Genomic DNA, 20,897 nt, shown 5'->3' on the forward strand with positions numbered 1-20,897 from the left:
TGGTGAACCTAGAAATTTTCTGCATGGATGCGATTGGGAGCCTTGACCAAAATTTTACAGGGCAAGATCGTAATTTTAGCGTATATAAATAGCATTAATTTTCTTTTCAATGGAGGGCGCTTGCCCCCTCCGCCCCTACTCTGGCAGCCTGTCCTTTCCCCCGCTCCATGTTCATCAATAATCGTGTATCTTCATCGGTAAACTATATCCATAGTATAGAGAGGGCTATCAAGAACTATATGAGAGTGTTGATTGGACTTAAATAGTTAAATGACGACCTCCCACTAAGAAGCAAGAACATATATGAGCTAGCTCCACTTTGATATATAGTTATTTAATATAAATTAAACATATGAACAAAATTTTAAAATCACAATATAAGTTTGTCATAATAAACACGTTTTTTTATTAATAAAATGACTTTTTTTTTTTGTAAATTTAGGATGATATGTTTCTCTTATCTATGATCTCATTTTCCCAAAAGGCCATCTTTTAGTTTCTTGAAGCAAATGCTTCTTTTCTCTGTTTCTATTATCATAGGCCTCTTGTTTTCTTACCATTTTAGCAAAAGCTCTCATCTTTAAGTGCTTGTTGGAAAAGATATTGGGTAGCAAGGTATCTGGTATACTCAAATACACATAGCACAAATTTCTGGTCATTTATCTTGATAAACACAAATTTAGTTGGTTGTGTATAAGTGTTTTAGTTTTGTTAAAGGTTGAAGCAATGGCAGATCAAGATTTTCAAGAAGAAGATGTGTGGAGTGTTGTGAATGAAAGAGAAGAATCAAACACAAAAGCTAACAAACCATACAAGATCAACAATAGATCATCATCATGTGAATTGACATCCCATGACGGTGCAAGTTGGATACCAAGGAGTTGTAGTGAGGGTAAGGTATCATCACATAATAAGCAACAACAATCCTCAACTCCAATGAGTATCCCTTACAAGAAAGGTCCAAGTGATAGATGCTATCATGATGATGATGAAGATGATGATGGTGAGATGGTGCCACCACATGAATACATTGCAAGAAGGCTAGCCATTACTTCTTCTTCTTCTATGTGTGAGGGTGGACACTTAAAGAAAGAGACCTTAATAAGTTGAGGAATGCCATTTTGACAAAAACTGGTTTCTTAGAATAATCTTCCATGCACATCCATCATGAAACCATCATTATTATATTATCAATTTTTCTTCATCATCATGCATTACAACCACCATCATCAACCTTGTGATGGTTAGTTGTATGTTTACATGAGTGTCCAATAGTTTTGTAATGGAAGTTTGAGGGTTTGCTGTGTCTAATGCCCATGGGCCATGGTCCTTACATTATATGTGGGCTTATAGTATAATAACTAGTTTGAGATTCTTCTACTACACGACTACACGAGTAATCCATGAAAATACAATATTTAATAAATAATCGATATACAACTAATATTAAACATGTCAAACATTGTTAATACTTTTATACTGAAAAACTATATTTAATTGGGCCCAACCTTTTTAAATAAAATAAATTAAATAAATGTATAAGGACAAAAGGAGGGGGGGGGGGGGGGATGGTGGTAATAAGTGGATTTTCTCTCCGGCCGTCAAGTTTTGAATGTATCGTGTCACCAAAACTTATGAAGGATAAATCGTATTAGTAATTAGTAGACAATTAAATGAGTTAAGTCTATATATCATTCATAGCATAAATGGTGAATTTGAAACATAAAATATATATATATATAAAATATAAGAAAAATAAAAAACAACGCATACACAAATAGTATGTGAGACGTCACTATTTATGGTTTGTTATTTATAGTACAAATAATTTGGTCGTTTTTTTTCCTTATTAGTGTTAGAAATTGGTTAAATTAACAATAGATAACTATTCGCCAATGTACTTTCAAAAAACAAAAAATAATATATAAATGCCGAGCCACCCCTCCCTATTTCGCTTTTCTTTATCTACCTTGCCAAATTCAACCTCAGATTCCATCGCACTACCCGTTTAAACGTGTTTAGAATCATATTATTAACGTGTCAACACGTTTATGACCTGTACTCGTTTAATTGCTATTAGCTAGCTCAAACTTAACACATAAGTATCCTTTGTAAATTAGTGTGTTTATAATTAATACCATTAATAAAATATTTTAGTTATAGTATAGTGCAGGTAAGGTAAGTTAGTTTACTTGTAGAGTTGGGAAATCCCAAACCTTGCTTCTTCTCCTTCCTTGTTGGAATAAGAAACCTCACAAACTTTGATTATATATATTTATATTTATATATATAGTTATAGTTATACCCTATCATATCATTCTCACCATCTCCATCTTTCTTTGTTTAAAAGTTTTGAAATTTTATTTGGTTTGTTGTTATAATGTTCCTCAAATGTTTGAAATTTTCAGAAAGCAATCAGAGTGCAGCAGCAGCAGCCATGGTTAAATGCTCCTTCAAGCTTGAACACCCATCCGGTATCATACTTTTCGCTTTTATTAAGTTTGTGATTTTGTAACTTTCGTACCTGAATAAATGCATCATGTGTGTATATGATCTTATTGTATTTTTTTTATGAAAAACTTCATTTGGTTTTGTTAAAACAGAACAGAGGTGTGCAGAATCATCGCGTATCAGGGAGAAGTATCCTGATCGAGTACCTGTAAGACATTCATCGTCTTTTTTACTAACAAAGTTAGTTTATGTTAAACAAACCGTGTGTTTTTTAAGTGTTAAAATGTTTTCAGGTTATTGTTGAGCGAGCGGAAAGAACCGATCTTCCTGACATAGACAAAAACAAGTATGCCCATCTTGACTCTTACCTTGAAAAGTGTCATGTCAAATAATATATGGATGTTTGGATAACACACATGACACAGAGTTGTGGGTTTGTTTAGAATTTATATCAGAATAATTTAGGAAACGTGTATATTATTGCGTTGCAGATATCTAGTACCAGCGGATTTGACAGCTGGTCAGTTTGTTTATGTGGTTCGTAAAAGGATCAAACTTAGCCCCGAGAAGGCGATATTCGTTTTTGTAAAGAACATGCTACCACCAACTGGTGAGACCCATTCACCTCAACCTATACACATGACTTACAACCATAATAATAATCCTTGTTCTTGCTACTTACAGCTGCTTTGATGTCTGCAATTTATGAGGAAAACAAGGATGACGATGGCTTCCTCTACATGACATACAGTGGAGAAAACACATTTGGATCTCTAGAAATGCAGTAAAGCTGGTAAAGAAAGAAATTTGTAAATGTTTTAACTCCTTAGTCTGCAGTTGCAATTATATGTTTCATTTTTAAGGTCAAACAATGTCACATATCTGATCGATGCACTTAAATACTCGTAAATAGATTTAATTACTTCACACAAGCCAGTCTCATGATATGTAATAATCACCCATACAACTCGGTTTAATGTTTACATATAGATGTTATGTGCCACACAACTTTATTATTCATACCACCTGCTGCGTCTTCAACTACACGACACCATATAAGAAACTTTACTCGTTTTTAGAAAGTTCTTTCAGAAAGTCTTCATGATCAACCAAAACCTACAATCAAAAACACATTTTTCTTCATCAATATGTCAAACTCGCACATCAACATTAGAGCATTGGAAAAATTAAATTTACCGTTTTCCAACCATCTGGATCAAGAAAAGAGGTGATTTTGGTACCAATCCCAGGAAGCGGGCCAGGCTGCCTTGTTATCTTTCCACCGAGCTCTTGAATGACATGGTTCACCACTTCAGCACTTTTATAAACATCAGTCGTACTGATTGCAACCTATAAGAACCATTATTATTCAACATCATAACACCAAACTTGAAAAATCAATAACAAATTAATTAACTCAAGATACAAGATTGCACCTGTGCATATGCATTTCCCTTGGTGTATTCGGTTACACCATAATTATATGTGAGCTCCAAAACAATTGTTTCTTTCTCTTCAGCATATCCCATCATTGCCAATGTGTACTAAGATGCAAACAAAATAAAGTGTTTTAGTAACTTAAAATCATGTATTAAACGTCTATTAATTAAATTGTATACCTTTTGTTCTGGCCTGTCAATTTTCCTGCATAACTTCATCCCCAATGCCTGCACAAAATTGGATCATCACATCAACATTACATGGATAAGTTGCATTAAATGTATATTATCAAGAGATCAAACATATAAACAGTACCTTTTCATAAAACTTGATGGATCGTTCAAGATCACCAACACGAAGCATTACTTGACAAAGTGGTTCAGGAGTGTGAGGCCGTTCAATGAGTTCGAAAAGGTAGCCATCTGGATCTTTAACAAAAGCAATCACACTCGTTCCACCTTTAACTGGGCCCGGCTCCCTCGTGATAGTCCCACCTTTTGCCTTAATGTCTTCAGCTAGTTTGTAAACCTAACAGAAATATGAAAACACAATTTAGAACTATACGCGAATCCACAAGTTTAACATCTCATATAGTAATGTAACACATACATCTGCGGTAGCAATTGCAAAATGCCCGAAACCGGTTCCTACATCGTACTTGTCGACTCCATAATCTGTGCATTAACATAAATCATCAACACAAGAATATGATACTATAATAGTAAGATACAAAAAATATATTTTTGAAATAATAAGAAACAACATACTGTATGTAAGCTCGACTGCAAAGTTAGTCTCTTCGGGGCCGAATCCAAGAAAAGCATTTGAGTACTTCTCTTCTGGTACGTCCCTCTTCCTCAGTAACTTCATCCCGAATGCCTCTGTGTAAAATCTGATTAAAAAAAATGAAAACAAATTAATACCCTAATAAAATATTGGTTATATGATTTAAAGGGAAGAGATAGTGACATTGACATACTTAATGCTACGTTCAAGATCACCGACACGATAGACCGCATGTAGGAATCGACGATTATCCTTCTTTGGGAATTCCAATAACTCAGCACTTACGGTGTCCGCCATACTGAAAAACGTTCAATTACACACTCAGAAAGAGTAATCCGATGATCCATTTCAGTTACAAAAACTTAACCGAAAGCTAAACTTTCTTCAAAACGAGAGTTATCAGTGGTTCTCACAACACAAAAAATTCAAGAGATATGATACTACTGTTGACGGAAAGCTTGTAATTTAACAATTCTTGGTTTAAAAATCACTTTTGACTACCTAAGGCGCACGTTGCCCACCAAAAAACAACCCGAGACGCAAGTGAATGTGTTTTTTATGCCTTAGAATAACCGGCTTTTGTGCACTTTTTAAAACCAAGTTTATAATTTTAGAAATCAAACAGCAGAAGATATCATCAATAGATGAACAGTTTTGTGACTGAACAACATAAAACAAAAGGTAGTTGTTGTCATTCAATAATCAGATCTATCAATGTATATAAAAATTAAAAAGCTTACACAAGAGTAAAAAGTATGAAACTTTATAGTTATTAATGCTAATTTGAGCAAGATTGATTGATGGGTTTGAGTATAAACCCTAAATAGCATAATAAGAGATCAAATAAGAAGCCTAAACCCAGAGACATATATTTATTAATGCGATTTGACAAAATGATCGATCAATCGATTAAACCTGAGGAGGATTCTAGATCATACAGCAACGAATGTAATGATTTACGTTTCTAGAAATTGTAACAACGAAAGAGAAACGCTTACTTACAGAGAGACAAGTGAATCGGTGGAGTGTTGTCAGCTACTGGCCCAAACCCAAAACTACTTACTTGTTTATATATACAACCCGGACCGGTCTGCTTACTCGTTTAAGGGTTTCGGGTCAACCTGAAAAACACGTTAAGCGTTTTATGGTTATACTACTTCTAAGTTATAATTGTTTATTTGTTCTATTAATTTGTTGGATATTTTATGGAATTATAGGACAATTATTCATTTTACGAATTGATATCAAGTTCGTGCGAGTCTATAGATGTGAAGATTGAAGACGTTTGTGTTTGAACTTCTTTTATTAATAATTGGCCATTAGCCTAATCCAATACATATTATGTGTTTTGAATTGTGTTGGTTTATTATTTGCTTACTTACGTTACAAGTGAAGATGATAATGTTGCTTTAATTTCAGCATTCATCTATCCTTTTTATTTTTTCTATAGGCCAATTTCTTGAAAACCACTTAACTATAGATTTTAAATTTACCCAAACCCGAAACCCGAAGAATACCTATACTTGTGAGCCACACATGATGCTAGTTTAGTTATAGAGAATTATAAATTACACCTTTAATCTCCATTGTTCACTCAAGTGTCACACAATTAATTCTTGACATCATGTGTTATACCAACGCGCACCTTAATGGAGACTGAGTGAAGAAACAGGGATCTACTCCCCCCCTGATGGGTTCTAGATCCGATGAATCCACAGAGTAGTATACGGTTAACTTTCAATACGATATGAACACAATTTCCAAAGTCCAATGACATGAATCCTGCAAAACAGAACACCGTGAGCTCGTTACGGGAAGGATGAGGTGGGGGGTCTTCCCGTAACCACCCTCCGGCGTGAGAATAAGTACAGTCCTGATGAGAAGATAAAGTACTTAAGTAAATTGAGAGAGTACAGTGATTGTGAATGAATACCTTATGATGATCGAGAGGGTATTTATAGTCGAAGGATGTGGGAAGGTGATTGGGCCAGCTGTCCCTTAAGAATATGCCTGCATAACCGTCTGGACACGTGTCCCTATGTGATAGGTTCAACCTATACGTTGCATGTGCATGTATAACAACCTGGACACGTGTCTCTTTATATTTGGTTATCGGGGGAATATTGGTCATGTGCACAGTTATAACGACCTTGCCAGATGACATTGGCTATTTGGCCTAAAGATCACGTATTACCCAAGAAAGCATCTTGGTAAATCCTCTAGAAAGTGACAGCTGTCCCGGAGCATTACCTCGTGGCCATTTACGCGGAAGGTTATTCCTTCTTGCGGATGACTTTTGAGGGTGCTATGATGCTTCCGCATGTGCTATGAGAGTGTTTCTTCCTCGATTGATTATGCGGATAGTTTATATGTCCCGTGGGTGCCTTATGAGGGACTTCTGATTGACCCGCGGACCTTATTTAAGGGTATTTAGGTCTTTTTGGTACCCTACCTCTATAAGTCCCCCCAGTCCAGTGTTTCTTCCGTGTGAAGTATTTTATGCGGATGGAATTCTGGACTTAATATGGATTTGGGGGTTTTTGACTTTGCAAATTGGTGGGAAATATCTTTTGTTGTTTGTGGATAATCATGAAAAAGGACAAGTTGACCACTCGCATGCGCGTGTGCAGGTGACAGGACGTTTTTGACGGCTGTTACTGTACCCGACTGTACAACTTTTTCTCTTTTTCGAATTTCCCGCGTGACGTGGCGATATGTTACTGGCCGGTTATTCCTCTCTCTACTGTTCATATCCCATCGCATTAATTGCGGTGAGTATAAATATAGAGAGTTAACTTCTTTTCGAAGTTTTATCGCCTTCAAATCTTGACTACGGATTTGCTTTCTTTCTTCTATCTTTCGATCTTTCTGTTTAATTCCTTTGAACCAAACATTTTTTACCAAGTGTTTCCAATGGCTCATGCGCAATCTGAGGTTGATGAGATAGAAGTCTGTTGGGACCAAGGGGAATACCAAAAGCTTATTACGACTTATGGTATTCCACCGGAGTGGGAACCGGAGTTCCCTTCTACTGGTTCTATAGCCAGCTTTCCTCCTCCAGGAAAGATGGCGCTATATGCCGATTATTTTGAGCATGGGAACTTCCGTCTTCCTATTACGAAGTTCTTCCAACGGGTGATTAAGGCATTTAGGATTCACTTGTCCCAACTTCACCAGCGTGCTGTCATACGAATTCGACATTTCGAGTTCGTGTGTATAGCACACGACTTAGTTCCTCGGTTGGATCGGTTCGCTGTATTTTATAAGATGGCGAATAGGAACGGATGGTATACTTGACACAGTGTGCCGGATAGGATTATCGGCCATATGACCGAAGAAATTTCCAAGGAATGGAAGAAAAGATTCTTCTGGATCTCCGAGGATGTAATACCATAGGTCATGGTTCGTCGTTCTCCGAACGACGCCCTGATCGATATCGCTTCAGCCGCTCACGAGAAGCGTGACTGGTTCCACAAGTTGACCACATCACCCACTCCGATGCGGACACTTCCCGAGGAGGCCCTTGTATGGGCGGGAATGAGCCGGTTGTGGTCTTCACCTTTCATGGAGCCTGTCTTCGTTGAATTAAACGGCCGTAAGTCTTACTGTTTTTATTTTTTCTACTTTTTCGTGTTTTTGAGGCTTTGTTGGTGACGTATGTTATTTGCTTTCAGGTTTTGGTCTGATGTTGAACGTGCTTGAGGATGACAAGGGCTGCGTGAGTAAAACTATACGCGATGTGAAGCATACGCCTATATTGGAGAAGACTGCCTAATATTTCCTCTTTCCGGTTAAAGTACGTGCCGAACCAGTTGTTTCGGAAGCTATCTTTGAAACATGTGCGTATATTTTAAACCTTCCTCCTCTTAACATGCTGACCTCCGACGGGATAATCGTCATTCCAAGTGACGATTCTGCCATTCTTGAGGAGGAAAGCTCAGATGATGCTCCTAAAGTTTCATTTGTCTCTCATTTATTGGCAGAGCTGTACCGGAAGAGGTACCTTCGTGCATCCCAGGCAAGTGACGCGGGCACCAGTGCTGCGGATGCCGGGAAGGAACCAAAAATGAAGAAGCACCGGACGCACCGACCGAGGAAGCCATTACCACCCAACCTTTCGGAGCGTTTGGGGACAATAAAAGGTAAGTTTTTACTTGCTAACTTTTGTCAACCGTTGTAATGGGATCTGACTATGGTATTCTTATGCAGACTCGTCTATTGCTGAGCGTTCGGTGATTGGTAAGCTGTCCAAGCCAACTCTGACTTTTGAGAAACAACCATCACCTCCCCCGGAGAAGAAGACGGAAAAACCAGTTACTCCTCTTGTTGAGGCAGTCGAGGAGGGATCTAACGTTCAATCAATAACCTCCGGGTATTTGGACCATTTGTTCCAAGATGTTGAAGCCACTGGTCCTCAACAAGAGAATCCTGAAGATACTTCGGGAGGTTTTAGGGTTGATGAAACTTTTCCCCAGTCTGTTCCTCAATTTAATCCTACCTCCTTACCCTTCTCATCGGGTGGGGGAGATGATTTCTTTTCTGGACCGTATGTCCATGAAGCTGGGGGAGGTTCCACCCAAGGTGGGTTTCAACAATCTTCCTCCACTCCTGTTCGTCTCGGGACATCTAGTTCCCAGTATTTGGAGAACGTTCAATTGGAGGGAGATTATGATTTGTTTGTCTCGTCTTGGGACATTGTCAACGGATCTCGGGTTACTTCTTCCAAGACTTGTTTGAGTTTTGTTGAACACTGCATGCCACCGGCTGAGAAAGCATACTAGCTGACCCGTTCCCGCGATGAACTCTATTCTGACTTAGCTGTTTCCTTGACTAACAGTCTAGCCTGTAGTCAGGAAATCTTACGGGAGTGGCGGACAATGGGTGGTAAGCTTGGTGCTGCTTCCGATGAAGTGAAAGTTGCCAAAAAGGAGGCTGAGGAGCACCGCAAAGCGGCGAGTGCAGCTAGGTGGAAACAATCTGATGTTGAGGCTGCACTTGAACAAGAAAAGAAGCGGAATGCTGATGCTGCTAAGCGGTGGAAGGAGGCCTGCGAGAGGTCCAATGCCACCCTTGAAGCTTCCCGAGCAGAAACTCAAAGAAAAAAGGATGAATTGGTGAAGGCACTGGATGAAGTGTCTCAACAAAATGCCCGGATTCAAGAGCTCGAGGAAGCTTTAAGACTGCAAGGAGAACAATCTGAGATGAAAGACAAGACTATTGTCGAAATGCAGTCCGCATACGACTCTCTCTTGCAGTCTCACACTGAAGTTGGTGACCGCGCCTCCGCCGAATTGCAACAACTTCGTAGCCGGGCGGAGCGCACTGAGCAGGAGAGGCGATATTTCCTCACCCGCGGTCTTGACTCGGTAAGTTTTTTCTTGGATATTGTTTAATTTCCTTGTCTACTTCTTTTTATGACGTTTAACGGACCGCTTCTATAGGTCATCCGTCATGTTAAGAGAAGTACGGAGCTCACAGATTGCTTTGTGAACTTGACGAATGCTTCTGAAGGGGTTGGCCGGGTGAAAGGTTTTAACGAAGGGTTGACCTTTGCCCAACCCGGACAACTTGTCGAGAGCCATCCTCTTTACGGACTTGACGCGGAGCAAGAACTTGACATGCGGGTTCAAGAATATGATAATTTGGTTTTTCCGCTGCAACATATGCTTCCGGAATTTGCCTTGTCTGAAGATGGAGTGAAGCAGTTGCGGATATACATTGATGACGAGTCTGACGATGAGTCTGATGATGACCAATCGAGTGATGACAAGGCTGATGATGCGGACCAGAATGCTCCAGAAGGCACAACGCCTTAGGATCCATAGGGTAGATGTATGTGTCAAAACTCACACTTGTGATTTTCTTTTCATGCTTTTGTAATCACCATTGTGGATATTAATGAAAGGAATCTTTGTAAAATATCTTTCTTCAAATTTTTAGATTTGTGCAAGTTGAATGGATAATACTGGTGACTTGGCAGAGAGAAAATTTTGGGCGGGGGCTGACAAGACGTTTGTTTGACAGCCTGTAACAAGTTTTTCGATTCTCCCGTCTGACGTGTCTATCATCCCATGGTCCTTATTTTCTCTTTCCTCTGTTAGTCAGACGGTCGCATTAATTGTGATGAGTATAAATAGGCCTTGATGTCTTCAACCATTCTTATTACTTACAAATTTTTCCCTTTAATCAGAGAATTTTGCTCTTATACACATGTCTTCAATACTTGATTCCCATGGCTGCTCAGAAAAGGAATTCTCCCACCATTAGTGAAGTTGGATGTGATATTAAAGAAAAAGACTTCGAGGATGTTAAAAATGTATACGGTTTTCCCCCGGAGTGGGAGGCTGAACGCCCTGCCCCTGGGGCCATTGCAACGGCGCCGCCACTGAAGAAGATGGTTGTATACCTAGACCACTTCACTACGGGTAATTTCCGGTTGCCCGTGATGAAGTTTGTTCGTTCCATAATAAGAAAGTATGGGTTCCATTTATCTCAAATCCACCCGTTCGGGATGCTGAGGATTCGTCACTTCGAATTCTGTTGCCAATCCCACAATTACGAACCGTCCGTTAACATGTTTGCCATTTTCTACAAAATGACATATCGTGATGGGTGGTACGGTTTTGCTACCACTGGAAAGTGTCCGATTGGTTTCGAATGGATCCGGAGTATTCATGGATGGAAATCCAAGTTCTTTTGGATTCGGGAAGATGTCATTCCTTTTTCCATGACGAAACGGAAACCGGAAGACGCAGCGCCCGAAATTTCTGTTATTGAATATGAGGGACACACGTGGTTTGACACATTGACCAGCACGCCAACGCCCATGCGTCCTATTCACGAAGGGGCGATGGTTCATGCCCGGATGAGTCGATTGTGGTCGTTTCCTACCTTGGAACCATATTAAGAGAATTCTGATGGGAGTAAGTGTTTACTTGTCATACTCCTGGTTCCTAGTATTCTTTCTTTGACGTTTTTCTTTTGTAGGTGAAGGTACGATTTTCTCTACGCTTGTGGACACGAGAGGAGGCATGATGGTTCACCGTCCTATCACTCAGCGTGACGTACCCTTTCTGGAGCGTACACAAAGTAATTTGTTTTCTCCACAAGCCTTACGCAGGAGCCTATTGTCTCCGAGGCTATGTACGCCCAAGGTGAGGAATTTGTCAAAAAATGCGAAGGTATTTTTCAACCCCGCCCTGTAACCGCCGTTACCTCAAGCTGAGTGATAGTTCTTCTTTCATCCAGCGAGGAGTCATCACTCTGTGAGGGGGAGTTACCGATTGGTGCTGCTAACCTTCCACTTTCGTCTATAGGTTTGACCCGTAAGCAAGATTTGAAGACCATCACCGATCCGTCCGCGGGTGAGGAGGGTGGTCCTCAATCCGTTGAGGGTGAACCTCAAGCTGTGGAGGTAGGTGCCTCCAAGGCTACTGGGAAACGGAAGGTACGAGCTTCCGATGCTGAGCCCAAGAAGAAGAAAAAGAAAAAGACCAAGGTTGAGGTCCCGGCTTTGGGTGCTCGGCTTCGGGAGCTTGCTGCCCATGACGTTTCGAAAGGTAAAACTTGACTTCTTATTATTATTTCTTAATCCCTTGCTTCCGAATAACTTGAAGGTTCTTATTTCAGGTCTGAAGGGTTCTGCTGCTACTGAACTCCCGACTCCACCCACTTCACCAGTTAACACTGTTCAAGAGCCGATTGATTTGTCGGACTCTTCTCCTATTAAGAATAAAGAAATTGGTGAAGCTAGACAATTTCACACATCTCCATCTCATCATGAGCATATTTTTAGAGATCAGGGTGGAGTAGGTGTGTTTAAACGCGGGGGACAGGCTTTCCTCCTCTCAGGTGGGTGAGGACATTTCTCCGTATCATCCTCGATGGACGTTACGGCGGAACTCAGTACTGAGCAATGCGGATGTCTGTCAGGAATATCTCGACGAGAGCCTTCCTCCTGCAGAGAAGGAAAGACAACGTCATCGCATCCTCCAAGAACTGTTCGACTCTAACTCTTATCATGTGGCGAACGCTGTGTCTACCAATCAGGAACTTCGCCGGGATTGGCTAGCTATGAATGACGAGTTGGAGGAGACTGAGACGAACTTGCTTGGGGCCAAGAAAGAGGCTCTTAAGGCGCTGACCGACGCCCAAGATAGTCACCGGGCTATGGAAGTGGCGAAAGCCGCACAACTTGCAGCTGAGGAGGCTAAGACTGCTCTCCAGAAACGACTGGATGAACAGGCTGAGCTTATCAAGACCCTTCAAGCCGACTCAGCGGCAAAAGATCAACGTTTGTCTAGCCTGAATGCCAGGAGTCGGGACCAAGCTCTGGAATGTGCTGGTCATAAAATGGATCTCCTCCGGGCTCAAGCGGATAAAAAATGGCTCTTATCGACAACGATTCCCAAGGTATCGAGTCTTATTACCGATATAAGTGATCAGGGTTTATGCGTGCTTACTTATACTTGTGTGACTTAACAGGTTATTACCGACGTTCGCAACAGTGATGATCTCGGGAATTGTGTTGCGATACTCCTCCGTGCCTCCGAGCAGACGGGCCAACAAATGGGTTTTGAGGAGGGTTATAAGTTTGGTTCCGAGGGCCTGTCTCCCGAAGAATATGTGTTGGCCGGAAAGGATACTGTGTCTATCCTTGAGGAGAAAACCAAGGAGTTTGATACTTTGAAGTTTTCTCTTTCTGACCATATTTCGGAACTTGCAAATAAAGAGGATGCCATCGAGCAACTAAAGGAGTTGCTAGACCTTGAAGAGGAAGACGATGAGGACGCCAAAGACTCTGCGGAAGGCGAAAAAGCTGCTCCGTAGATGTATATGTACTTCTATTTTGTAAACCTTGCTTCCTTTATTGTAATCTATTTTGATCTAAAACAAGAAGTCTTTATGTTTCTTCCGGTGCACTTTGTCTTATGTACTATAATATAAGTGCTTATCCGGAACTTCGGTTTTGTCAATAAAAGATTACATCTTAAAATGTCATGGAAATAATTGGACATTCTGTATTCGTTGGGCAGAAGCCTTACAAAAAGAAATTGCATATCTTGCTAATCTATGTGGGCACGCAGGCCTAAAAAGTAAAAGATGAACAAAACTGTTATATATAGCATTTTTTCAATTGTGCTGCGTTTCAAGTTCTAGGGACCTCAATCCCATCTAACTTCTCCAACTTATAGGCACCTTTTGTTAGTACTTGTTTGACTTTGTAAGGTCCTTCCCAAGTTGGGGCTAGTTTGCCCAGAGGCTCTTGGCCGAAAGCTTCATTGTTGCGGAAGACAAAGTCTCCCGCATCAAACTTGCAACTTTGGACTCGTGAGTTGTAATATTTTTCAAGTTGTCGTTTGTAATTGTGTTCACGAATCAATGCTAGCTCTCTTCTTTCTTCTAACAGATCCAGATTCATCCTGAGTTCATGATCGTTGTCATTGATCAGCAGAACTCTAGCGGATGGAATCCCGATTTCTGCGGGGATCATGGCTTCGGTTCCGTATGTCAGGCTGAAGGGTGTCTCCAAATTGCTGGAGTTCTTTTGGGTGCGAAAATCCCAAAGTACATGAGGCAGTTCATCCACCCACCCTGTTCGTTTCGTCCTAAGCTTGCCTTAATCCCTTCTTTGATAGTTCGGTTGGTCATCTCGATTTGACCATTTGCTTGTGGATGAGCAACGAATGTAAAAGTTTGAATGACTTGGAGTTCTTTCAACCATGCTTGCAATCCACTGTCAGCAAATGGGGTTCAATTGTCATTTACCAATTCTTGCGGGAGGCTGAACCGGCAAATGATAAATTCCCAAAGGAATTTTTTCACGCTTGAAGCCGTAATTGATGCGACTGGTTTGGCTTCCACCCACTTGGTGAAGTAATCAATGGCCACTATCAGGAACTTGACTCGTCCCGGGGCTTCTGGGAAAGGTCCCATAATGTCAATAGCCCACTTCTGAAACGGCCAGGCATTACTGGAATCAGTTCGTTCTTTGGACGCAGGGTGTTGGGGGCATGGCGCTGGCACGAATCACACTTTCTGATTTCTTGCACAGCGTCTAAGTGCATGTCGGGCCAATAATACCCCGCGTTCATGATTTTTGCAACCGTCATTCTTGGTCCCGCGTGTAATCCGCAAATGCGTTCATGAATTTCTCTGATTAAGTAATTTGCGTCTTCCGCGTCTACACAGCGCAAGAGTGGGCCAAGAAATGATCTTCGGTACAAGATACCATCAGTCAACTGGTAATTCAAAGCTTTATGCTTGATCTTCCGAGCCTCTGCCTTTCCTGCTGGAAGTGCTCCGGAAGATAAGTAAGCTATAATGGGTGACATCCAAGACTCGACACCAGTTTGAATTACCAGGACTTGATTTTGTGGAACGGATGGATGGTCTAGAACTTCTACACGAATATCCTTGGCAAAATGCTCAAAATTCGTTGAAGCTAGCTTACAAAGAGCGTCCGCCGACTTGTTCTCGCTCCTCTTAATGTGAACAATGTTGAAGGAGGAAAACTGGTGAATCAAGACCCGTGCTTGTGACAAATAAGAAGCCATGACATCGTTTTTAGCTTCGTATGTTCCGTTTATTTGTCCCGCAATTAGCATAGAATCCACCCGAGCCTCTAAATGTTTCACTCCAAGCTTTCTTGCTATCCGCAGTCCCGCCAGGAAGGCTTCGTATTCCGCTTCATTGTTGGTACTTTTAAAGTCCAACTTGATGGCATATGTAAATTCATGCCCCTCCGGGTTGATTAATCTTAAGCCTGCACCTGACCCTTCGCTGCTGGAAGCTCCGTCCGTGAACAATGACCAAACTTGCCCTTGTTCTGGAGGTGCTTGGGGTTGTTGTTCGATTAGGCATTCTTGTTCTTTGTATTGTGGGACTTCCGTAATGAAGTCCGTGAGTACTTGTCCCTTGATCGCTGGTCTCGGCTTATATTCAATCGAGTGTTCACCCAATTCGATAGCCCATTTCGCCAGTCGTTCGGACAGCTCGGGTTTACTCAACACTTTCTTGAGTTTGCACCCGGTTAATACATTGATGGGGTGGCCCTGGAAATATCTGCGGAGCCGTCTGGCGGCATATACCAATGCCAAAACCAGCTTTTCCAACATTGAATATCTTGTTTCCGGGTCCGATAGTGTTCTATTGACGTAGTAAATTGGTGCTTGAACATTTTTCCTATCCGTCAGTAAGACCGCCCCTACGGCAATGTCATATGCCGACAAATATAGTGTTAACGGTTTGCCCGTGTGAGGAGCAGTTATCGTGGGTAATTCCATTAAACACTTCTTGACTTCCTGGAATGCTTGTTCGGCTTCCGGAGTCCATCTGAACTGTGCCTTTTTGAGGCAATTCCTTAATGTTGAAATGAACGGGTAAGATTTAGCAGCGTGGTTTGCCAGGAACCTGTTTAATGCTACTAGTCTGCCGTTGAGTGTTTGAACTTGTTTGAGATATTCGGGAGATGGCATGCGGGCTATTGCTTGAACCTTGTCTGGGTTAGCTTTAAAGCCCGTGCCTGTAACAATTACTCCGAGAAACCTCCCTTCCTCCATCCCGAATGAGCACTTTGGTGGGTTAAGTTTCATGTTGATACTTCTCAGTGTTTCAAAAGTTTCCTCGATATCCCTCAACATTTGATCCTCTTCAGTGCTTTTGATTACCAGATCGTCCATATAGACTTCAAGATTCTGACTTATTTGTCCTTTGAAGGCCTGATCCATCAGTCGTTGATATGTGGCTCCCGTATTTTTTAACCTGAAAGGCATCATTCTGTAACAGAATATTCCCTGGTCAGTGCGGAATGCTGTCTTATCCTCATCACCAGCTGCCATATGGATTTGATGATAGCCTTTGTAGGCATCGAGGAAGCACTTGAACTTAAATGGGGCTACAGCATCTACTTTCAAATCGATCTCCGGAAGTGGGTAACAATCTTTCGGACATGCTTTGTTTAAATCTTTATAATCTATACACATTCTCCACGTTCCGTTGCTTTTTGGAACGATCACTGGGTTGGCTACCCATGTTTGGTATTTGATTTCTCTTATAATCCCAGCATGAAGAAGATATTGTACTTGTTCATTCATGGCCTTCGTTTGTTCTGGCCCATTTTTCTTTTCTTCTGTACGATTGGGGTGATTAATGGATTCACCTTCAACTTGTGTTCTGAAATGCTCCGCGGGACACCGGTCATGTCCGCAGGCTGCCATGCAAAAATGTTGATGTTTTTGATCAATAGCTGCTTTAGAAAGGTTCGGACGATTTCAGAGATGGACGGACCAATTATTATGGTTCGGTCCGGAAACTTTTTATTGAGGATCCATTTCTCTGGCTCAGTCCTCTGAGCCTGTCTTGGGACCTTGCTTGGTCTTGAGCTTTCTGTTGCAAAACAATGCCGATTTACGTGAATTATCGCCACACCAGTGCGAGTCGGAACTCCTACTGCACCATGTGCTATGGACGGGTGGGCATTGAAATCTCCAATCGCCTCTCGTCCCAAAATAATGTCATGCTTAGAAGTTGCTGGTAAGACCAAAAATTCTACTTCTTCAGTTCTCGAACGTACTCCGTCGCTTAATGTGACCAGAAAAGTGATAACACCGCGCGGGTGCATTATCTCTCCTCCGAAACTAGAGACGGGAGCATGGATTGGCTGTAGTCTTTCTTTGTCTTCATCGTCCAACTGTTCGAAACACTGTTCGTACATAATGTCGGACGTGCTGCCTGTGTCGAAGAATACATATTGTGACCGGTAGTGACCAAATTCGGCAGTAATTACCAGTGGGTTTTTATTACACAGACCTCCTTTGATCCGAGGAAAGATCACTGGTTCACTCTTCCATTCTTCGTCCTCATAATCCCTCCTCTTTCCTTTACCTGAATGTCCCCCTTGAATCATGTAGATATTCAGATCCTAGATTTGCCTTTTAGCTGGGCCCTGGTTATCCTTTGCGGGAGGTTTGCCAGTCCCTTCTCGTACGCCCTTAACCAAATGTTCGAGTTTACCATTTTTAACTGCTGCTTCAATTTCTGTTCGGAGGGCCACACACTCATTCGTGTTATGTCCAACATCATTATGATATGAGCAATGTTTTTTAGTATCAAGGAATGACTTCCTTGGTATTGGTTGAGGCTTCCGGAAAGTCAAATTCTCGGTTGTGAGAATTTCTGAGGGAGGTTTTGATAACTGAGTCCAACTATTGGTGGAACGAGCTGAAAAATTACGTTTACCCTTGTTGCCGATCAAAGATCTTGCATCAAAAGGTTTAGGTGTTTCTGCACTTGGCTGAAGTCTTGACCATATTGGTCCCTTAGCTTGTCTGTTTGGTCTCGGAGTTTGGAATTCGACCCTTGGAGACTGCTTTTGACTGCCGGAACTTAGAGTTTTTTCAGTTCTTGCAAACAACTTTGATGCCTTCATGATTTCATTCCATGACTCAGGCATTCTGTCCCTTCCTGTTAAGGTAGGGATGAAGGCATCGCTTTGGACGTTTTTACAAAATGCTCCGCGCAACATGTCTTCACTTACTCCTCCGATATTAAGGCTCTCGTTAGTAAAACGAGTAATGAAGTCCTCAATAGACTCGTTATTTCGCCTTGTAACATCTAATATCTCCGAAGGGTCACGAGTATGTTTCTTTTGTTGACTAAATTGTTGGGAGAATTTTGCTATGAAATCATTCCAGCTTTTGATCTGTCCAGCAGGCAGTTTCTCAAACCACTCTCTCGCAGCTCCCGTGAGTGTGAGTGCGAACATGTGGCACCAGTACGGACGAGTCCAACCGCTGACTCCCCCGACTGCCACAAATCTCAACAAATGATCGCTAGGATCTGTCATTCCATTATATGTTCCAACAGATGTTGGAATCTTCGCGTTTACTGGAAATGAAGCCTGTGCGATACTTGGAATAAATTTCGACTTCTCTGCAAAAGATTCCAGACGGTATGGTTTCGAAAAATCATGTTCAGCATTGCTGTGATATTCCGCATGGCGGACAACTGGTCGCGGGTAGCTAGTTCTTCCGTAAGAAGGAAGACGACTATCCCCGCTATAAAAACTACCATCCAGCCGAAAAGATGAGTCGTACTCGTCCAGTTCGTCCTCATATGATGGCACCCGCATATCTATGCGGGGACGAGGACGCAACCTTCGGGTTTCGCTCATGTTTCGCTCTGGTGGCAAACTGTATTGGATGTGGCTTCCCCTTATGGGATGAGAAATTGATCTCCTGGGAGGCTCATCGTATGTCAAGGTACGGCCATGGAAACGCTCATTCCGGACCCGACGTTCATACTCTGCTTTTAAACTTTCTTGCTGAACACGAAGCCACTCGTCCGGAGACAAAGTTTCTTCGGTTATGAGATTATGATGGTGAGCTCTTCTTAGATTAGAGTCACCGGAATCTTCTTCTAAACCTAACTCTGACTGGGTTCGATGGACTTCTCTTGGAATACGTTCTAGGTTCTTTATATTAGAACCTCCTGGGGCTGTGATATACCCCAAGTCAGTAGTTGGTGTAACAACGTTTCCGGTGTCCACCGGAGTGACGTCCTCCTGTTGAGCAAACAACCCTCGAGCCGTTGAACCACCCAAGGTAAAACCTCCAGGGTTCATGGCATCAGTTCGTGTAGCAGGAGGTGTAATTTGATTAAACACAGATGTTGCTCCTTCACGTGTTTCAAGGTTCAGATCATGTGAAGGTTGTGTTTGATTCTCCGTCGGCCCTTTAGGTAACTGAGCCATATCGTAAAGAGAACGGAAAAAATTTCTGCTGTTCTAACACAAGCACGGATGGCGCCAATGAAGAAACACCCCACTGATGGGTCCTAGATCCGATGAATCCACAGAGTAGTATACGGTTAACTTTCAATACGATATGAACACAATTTCCAAAGTCCAATGACGTGAATCCTGCAAAACAGAACACCGTGAGCTCGTTACGGGAAGGATGAGGTGGGGGGTCTTCCCGTAACCACCCTCCGGCGTGAGAATAAGTACAGTCCTGATGAGAAGATAAAGTACTTAAGTAAATTGAGAGAGTACAGTGATTTTGAATGAATACCTTATGATGATCGAGAAGGTATTTATAGCCGAAGGATGTGGGAAGGTGATTAGGCCAACTGTCCCTTAAGAATATACCTGCATAACCGTCTGGACACGTGTCCCTATGTGATAGGTTCAACCTATACGTTGCATGTGCATGTATAACCTGGACACGTGTCTCTTTATATTTGGTTATCGGGGGAATATTGGTCATGTGCACAGTTATAAGGACCTTGCCAGATCTCATTGGCTATTTGGCCTAAAGATCACGTATTAACCAAGAAAGCATCTTGGTAAATCTTCTAGAAGGTGACAGCTGTCCCGGAGCATTACCTCGTGGCCATTTACGCGGAAGGTTATTCCTTCTTGCGGATGACTTCTGAGGGTGCTATGATGTTTTCGCATGTGCTATGAGAGTGTTTCTTCCTCAATTGATTATGCGGATAGTTTATATGTCCCGTGGGTGCCTTATGAGAGACTTCTGATTGACCCGCGGGCCTTATTTAAGGGTATTTTGGTCTTTTTGGTACCCTACCTCTATACTGAGGTGAACCATCGGCGCGGCTAGGTGATCGTGTACCCGTCAAGATGAACACATTGCAAGCTACTTCACTTTTTTTTCTCACAATTTGATCGTTGTTAAGATCCATTTTTTAAAACAATAAATGTATTCTTAGATATACTTCAAACTCGCACATGTTCACATAGCTACTCTAAAACTGCGAGAATTAAAAAGATGGATTTATTGGAATCATATCATTTTTTTTATCGTAACTATCAATGGTAACGGATGCAACCCAAATTTCCATTAATAAAGCTAATGTCCCCATCCAAAAAATAACATGTTTGAATTGGTTGTATGATAAAAGGCAGAATTATTGGCCTTGCAATCTTTATTAATAAATAGATTGTGATATCCATTTTATAAAGTATACCCAATGGGTTGTTATCTTGTAACTACTTTCTTTAAAACAAAGCCGGCCACATAATTTATGTAGAATTCTTGTTTGATTTGTGGCCACCAGATGGATTTTCAACTTAATTCAAGCAGATTCTTATGACAAATAAAAATAAAGGCAAAGATATTGATTTTCATTTTTCAAACTATTATACTGTGAAGATTATGACAATACCATCTTAACGGGCCAAAACGGTTAGTACGGAAATA

At 41.5% G+C, this 20,897-nt stretch overlaps 4 protein-coding genes across 6 annotated transcripts; 1 reads left to right on the forward strand and 3 right to left on the reverse strand.

Moving 5' to 3' along the window:
- Window positions 1–2,341: 2,341 nt before the first annotated feature.
- On the forward strand, window positions 2,342–3,322 carry LOC143552050 (autophagy-related protein 8C-like). Its single transcript, XM_077042351.1, has 5 exons — window positions 2,342–2,474; window positions 2,604–2,659; window positions 2,745–2,797; window positions 2,943–3,061; window positions 3,136–3,322. The coding sequence occupies exons 1-5, from the start codon at window positions 2,381–2,383 to the stop codon at window positions 3,237–3,239; spliced, it is 426 nt and encodes a 141-aa protein (XP_076898466.1). The 5' UTR covers window positions 2,342–2,380; the 3' UTR covers window positions 3,240–3,322.
- A 19-nt stretch (window positions 3,323–3,341) lies between these two features.
- On the reverse strand, window positions 3,342–5,702 carry LOC143552051 (lactoylglutathione lyase GLX1-like). 3 transcript variants are annotated; one of them, XM_077042353.1, is made up of 9 exons: window positions 5,684–5,702; window positions 4,871–4,975; window positions 4,659–4,783; window positions 4,501–4,565; window positions 4,207–4,419; window positions 4,071–4,118; window positions 3,888–3,995; window positions 3,649–3,801; window positions 3,342–3,567 (listed from the first exon to the last, which is right to left on the reverse strand). In XM_077042353.1, exons 2-9 carry the CDS (start codon window positions 4,972–4,974, stop codon window positions 3,517–3,519), a joined length of 867 nt encoding a protein of 288 aa, XP_076898468.1. In that variant the 5' UTR covers window position 4,975; window positions 5,684–5,702; the 3' UTR covers window positions 3,342–3,516. The 3 variants fall into 3 exon arrangements, with proteins under 3 accessions (XP_076898468.1, XP_076898467.1, XP_076898469.1); XM_077042352.1 differs by having other exon boundaries at window positions 5,688–5,699; XM_077042354.1 differs by having other exon boundaries at window positions 5,680–5,697.
- An 8,123-nt stretch (window positions 5,703–13,825) lies between these two features.
- On the reverse strand, window positions 13,826–14,170 carry LOC143552040 (uncharacterized). The gene has a single exon (XM_077042346.1). The coding sequence runs from the start codon at window positions 14,168–14,170 to the stop codon at window positions 13,826–13,828; it is 345 nt and encodes a 114-aa protein (XP_076898461.1).
- A 2,598-nt stretch (window positions 14,171–16,768) lies between these two features.
- On the reverse strand, window positions 16,769–17,584 carry LOC143552041 (uncharacterized). The gene has a single exon (XM_077042348.1). It carries the CDS (start codon window positions 17,582–17,584, stop codon window positions 16,769–16,771), a length of 816 nt encoding a protein of 271 aa, XP_076898463.1.
- Window positions 17,585–20,897: the final 3,313 nt, after the last annotated feature.

The sequence above is a fragment of the Bidens hawaiensis genome, unplaced genomic scaffold (assembly GCF_021521415.1).
Source record: "Bidens hawaiensis isolate Kalapana, Puna unplaced genomic scaffold, B.hawaiensis_p1.1 tig00016758_1, whole genome shotgun sequence".
Taxonomy (NCBI): domain Eukaryota; kingdom Viridiplantae; phylum Streptophyta; class Magnoliopsida; order Asterales; family Asteraceae; genus Bidens; species Bidens hawaiensis.

Excerpts from the sequence above, each read along its gene's own strand:
- LOC143552050 (XM_077042351.1), top strand. The coding sequence starts at position 2,381 with ATGTTCCTCAAATGTTTGAAATTTTCAGAAAGCAATCAGAGTGCAGCA. Across the intron at positions 2,660-2,744 it reads AGTATCCTGATCGAGTACCT|GTTATTGTTGAGCGAGCGGA; the intron begins GTAAGACATTCA and ends AAATGTTTTCAG. Across the intron at positions 2,798-2,942 it reads CCTGACATAGACAAAAACAA|ATATCTAGTACCAGCGGATT; the intron begins GTATGCCCATCT and ends ATTGCGTTGCAG.
- LOC143552040 (XM_077042346.1), bottom strand. The coding sequence starts at position 14,170 with ATGATCCCCGCAGAAATCGGGATTCCATCCGCTAGAGTTCTGCTGATC.
- LOC143552041 (XM_077042348.1), bottom strand. The coding sequence starts at position 17,584 with ATGATTCAAGGGGGACATTCAGGTAAAGGAAAGAGGAGGGATTATGAG.
- LOC143552051 (XM_077042353.1), bottom strand. The coding sequence starts at position 4,974 with ATGGCGGACACCGTAAGTGCTGAGTTATTGGAATTCCCAAAGAAGGAT. Across the intron at positions 4,119-4,206 it reads CCATCAAGTTTTATGAAAAG|GCATTGGGGATGAAGTTATG; the intron begins GTACTGTTTATA and ends AATTTTGTGCAG. Across the intron at positions 3,996-4,070 it reads TTGACAGGCCAGAACAAAAG|TACACATTGGCAATGATGGG; the intron begins GTATACAATTTA and ends TTTGCATCTTAG.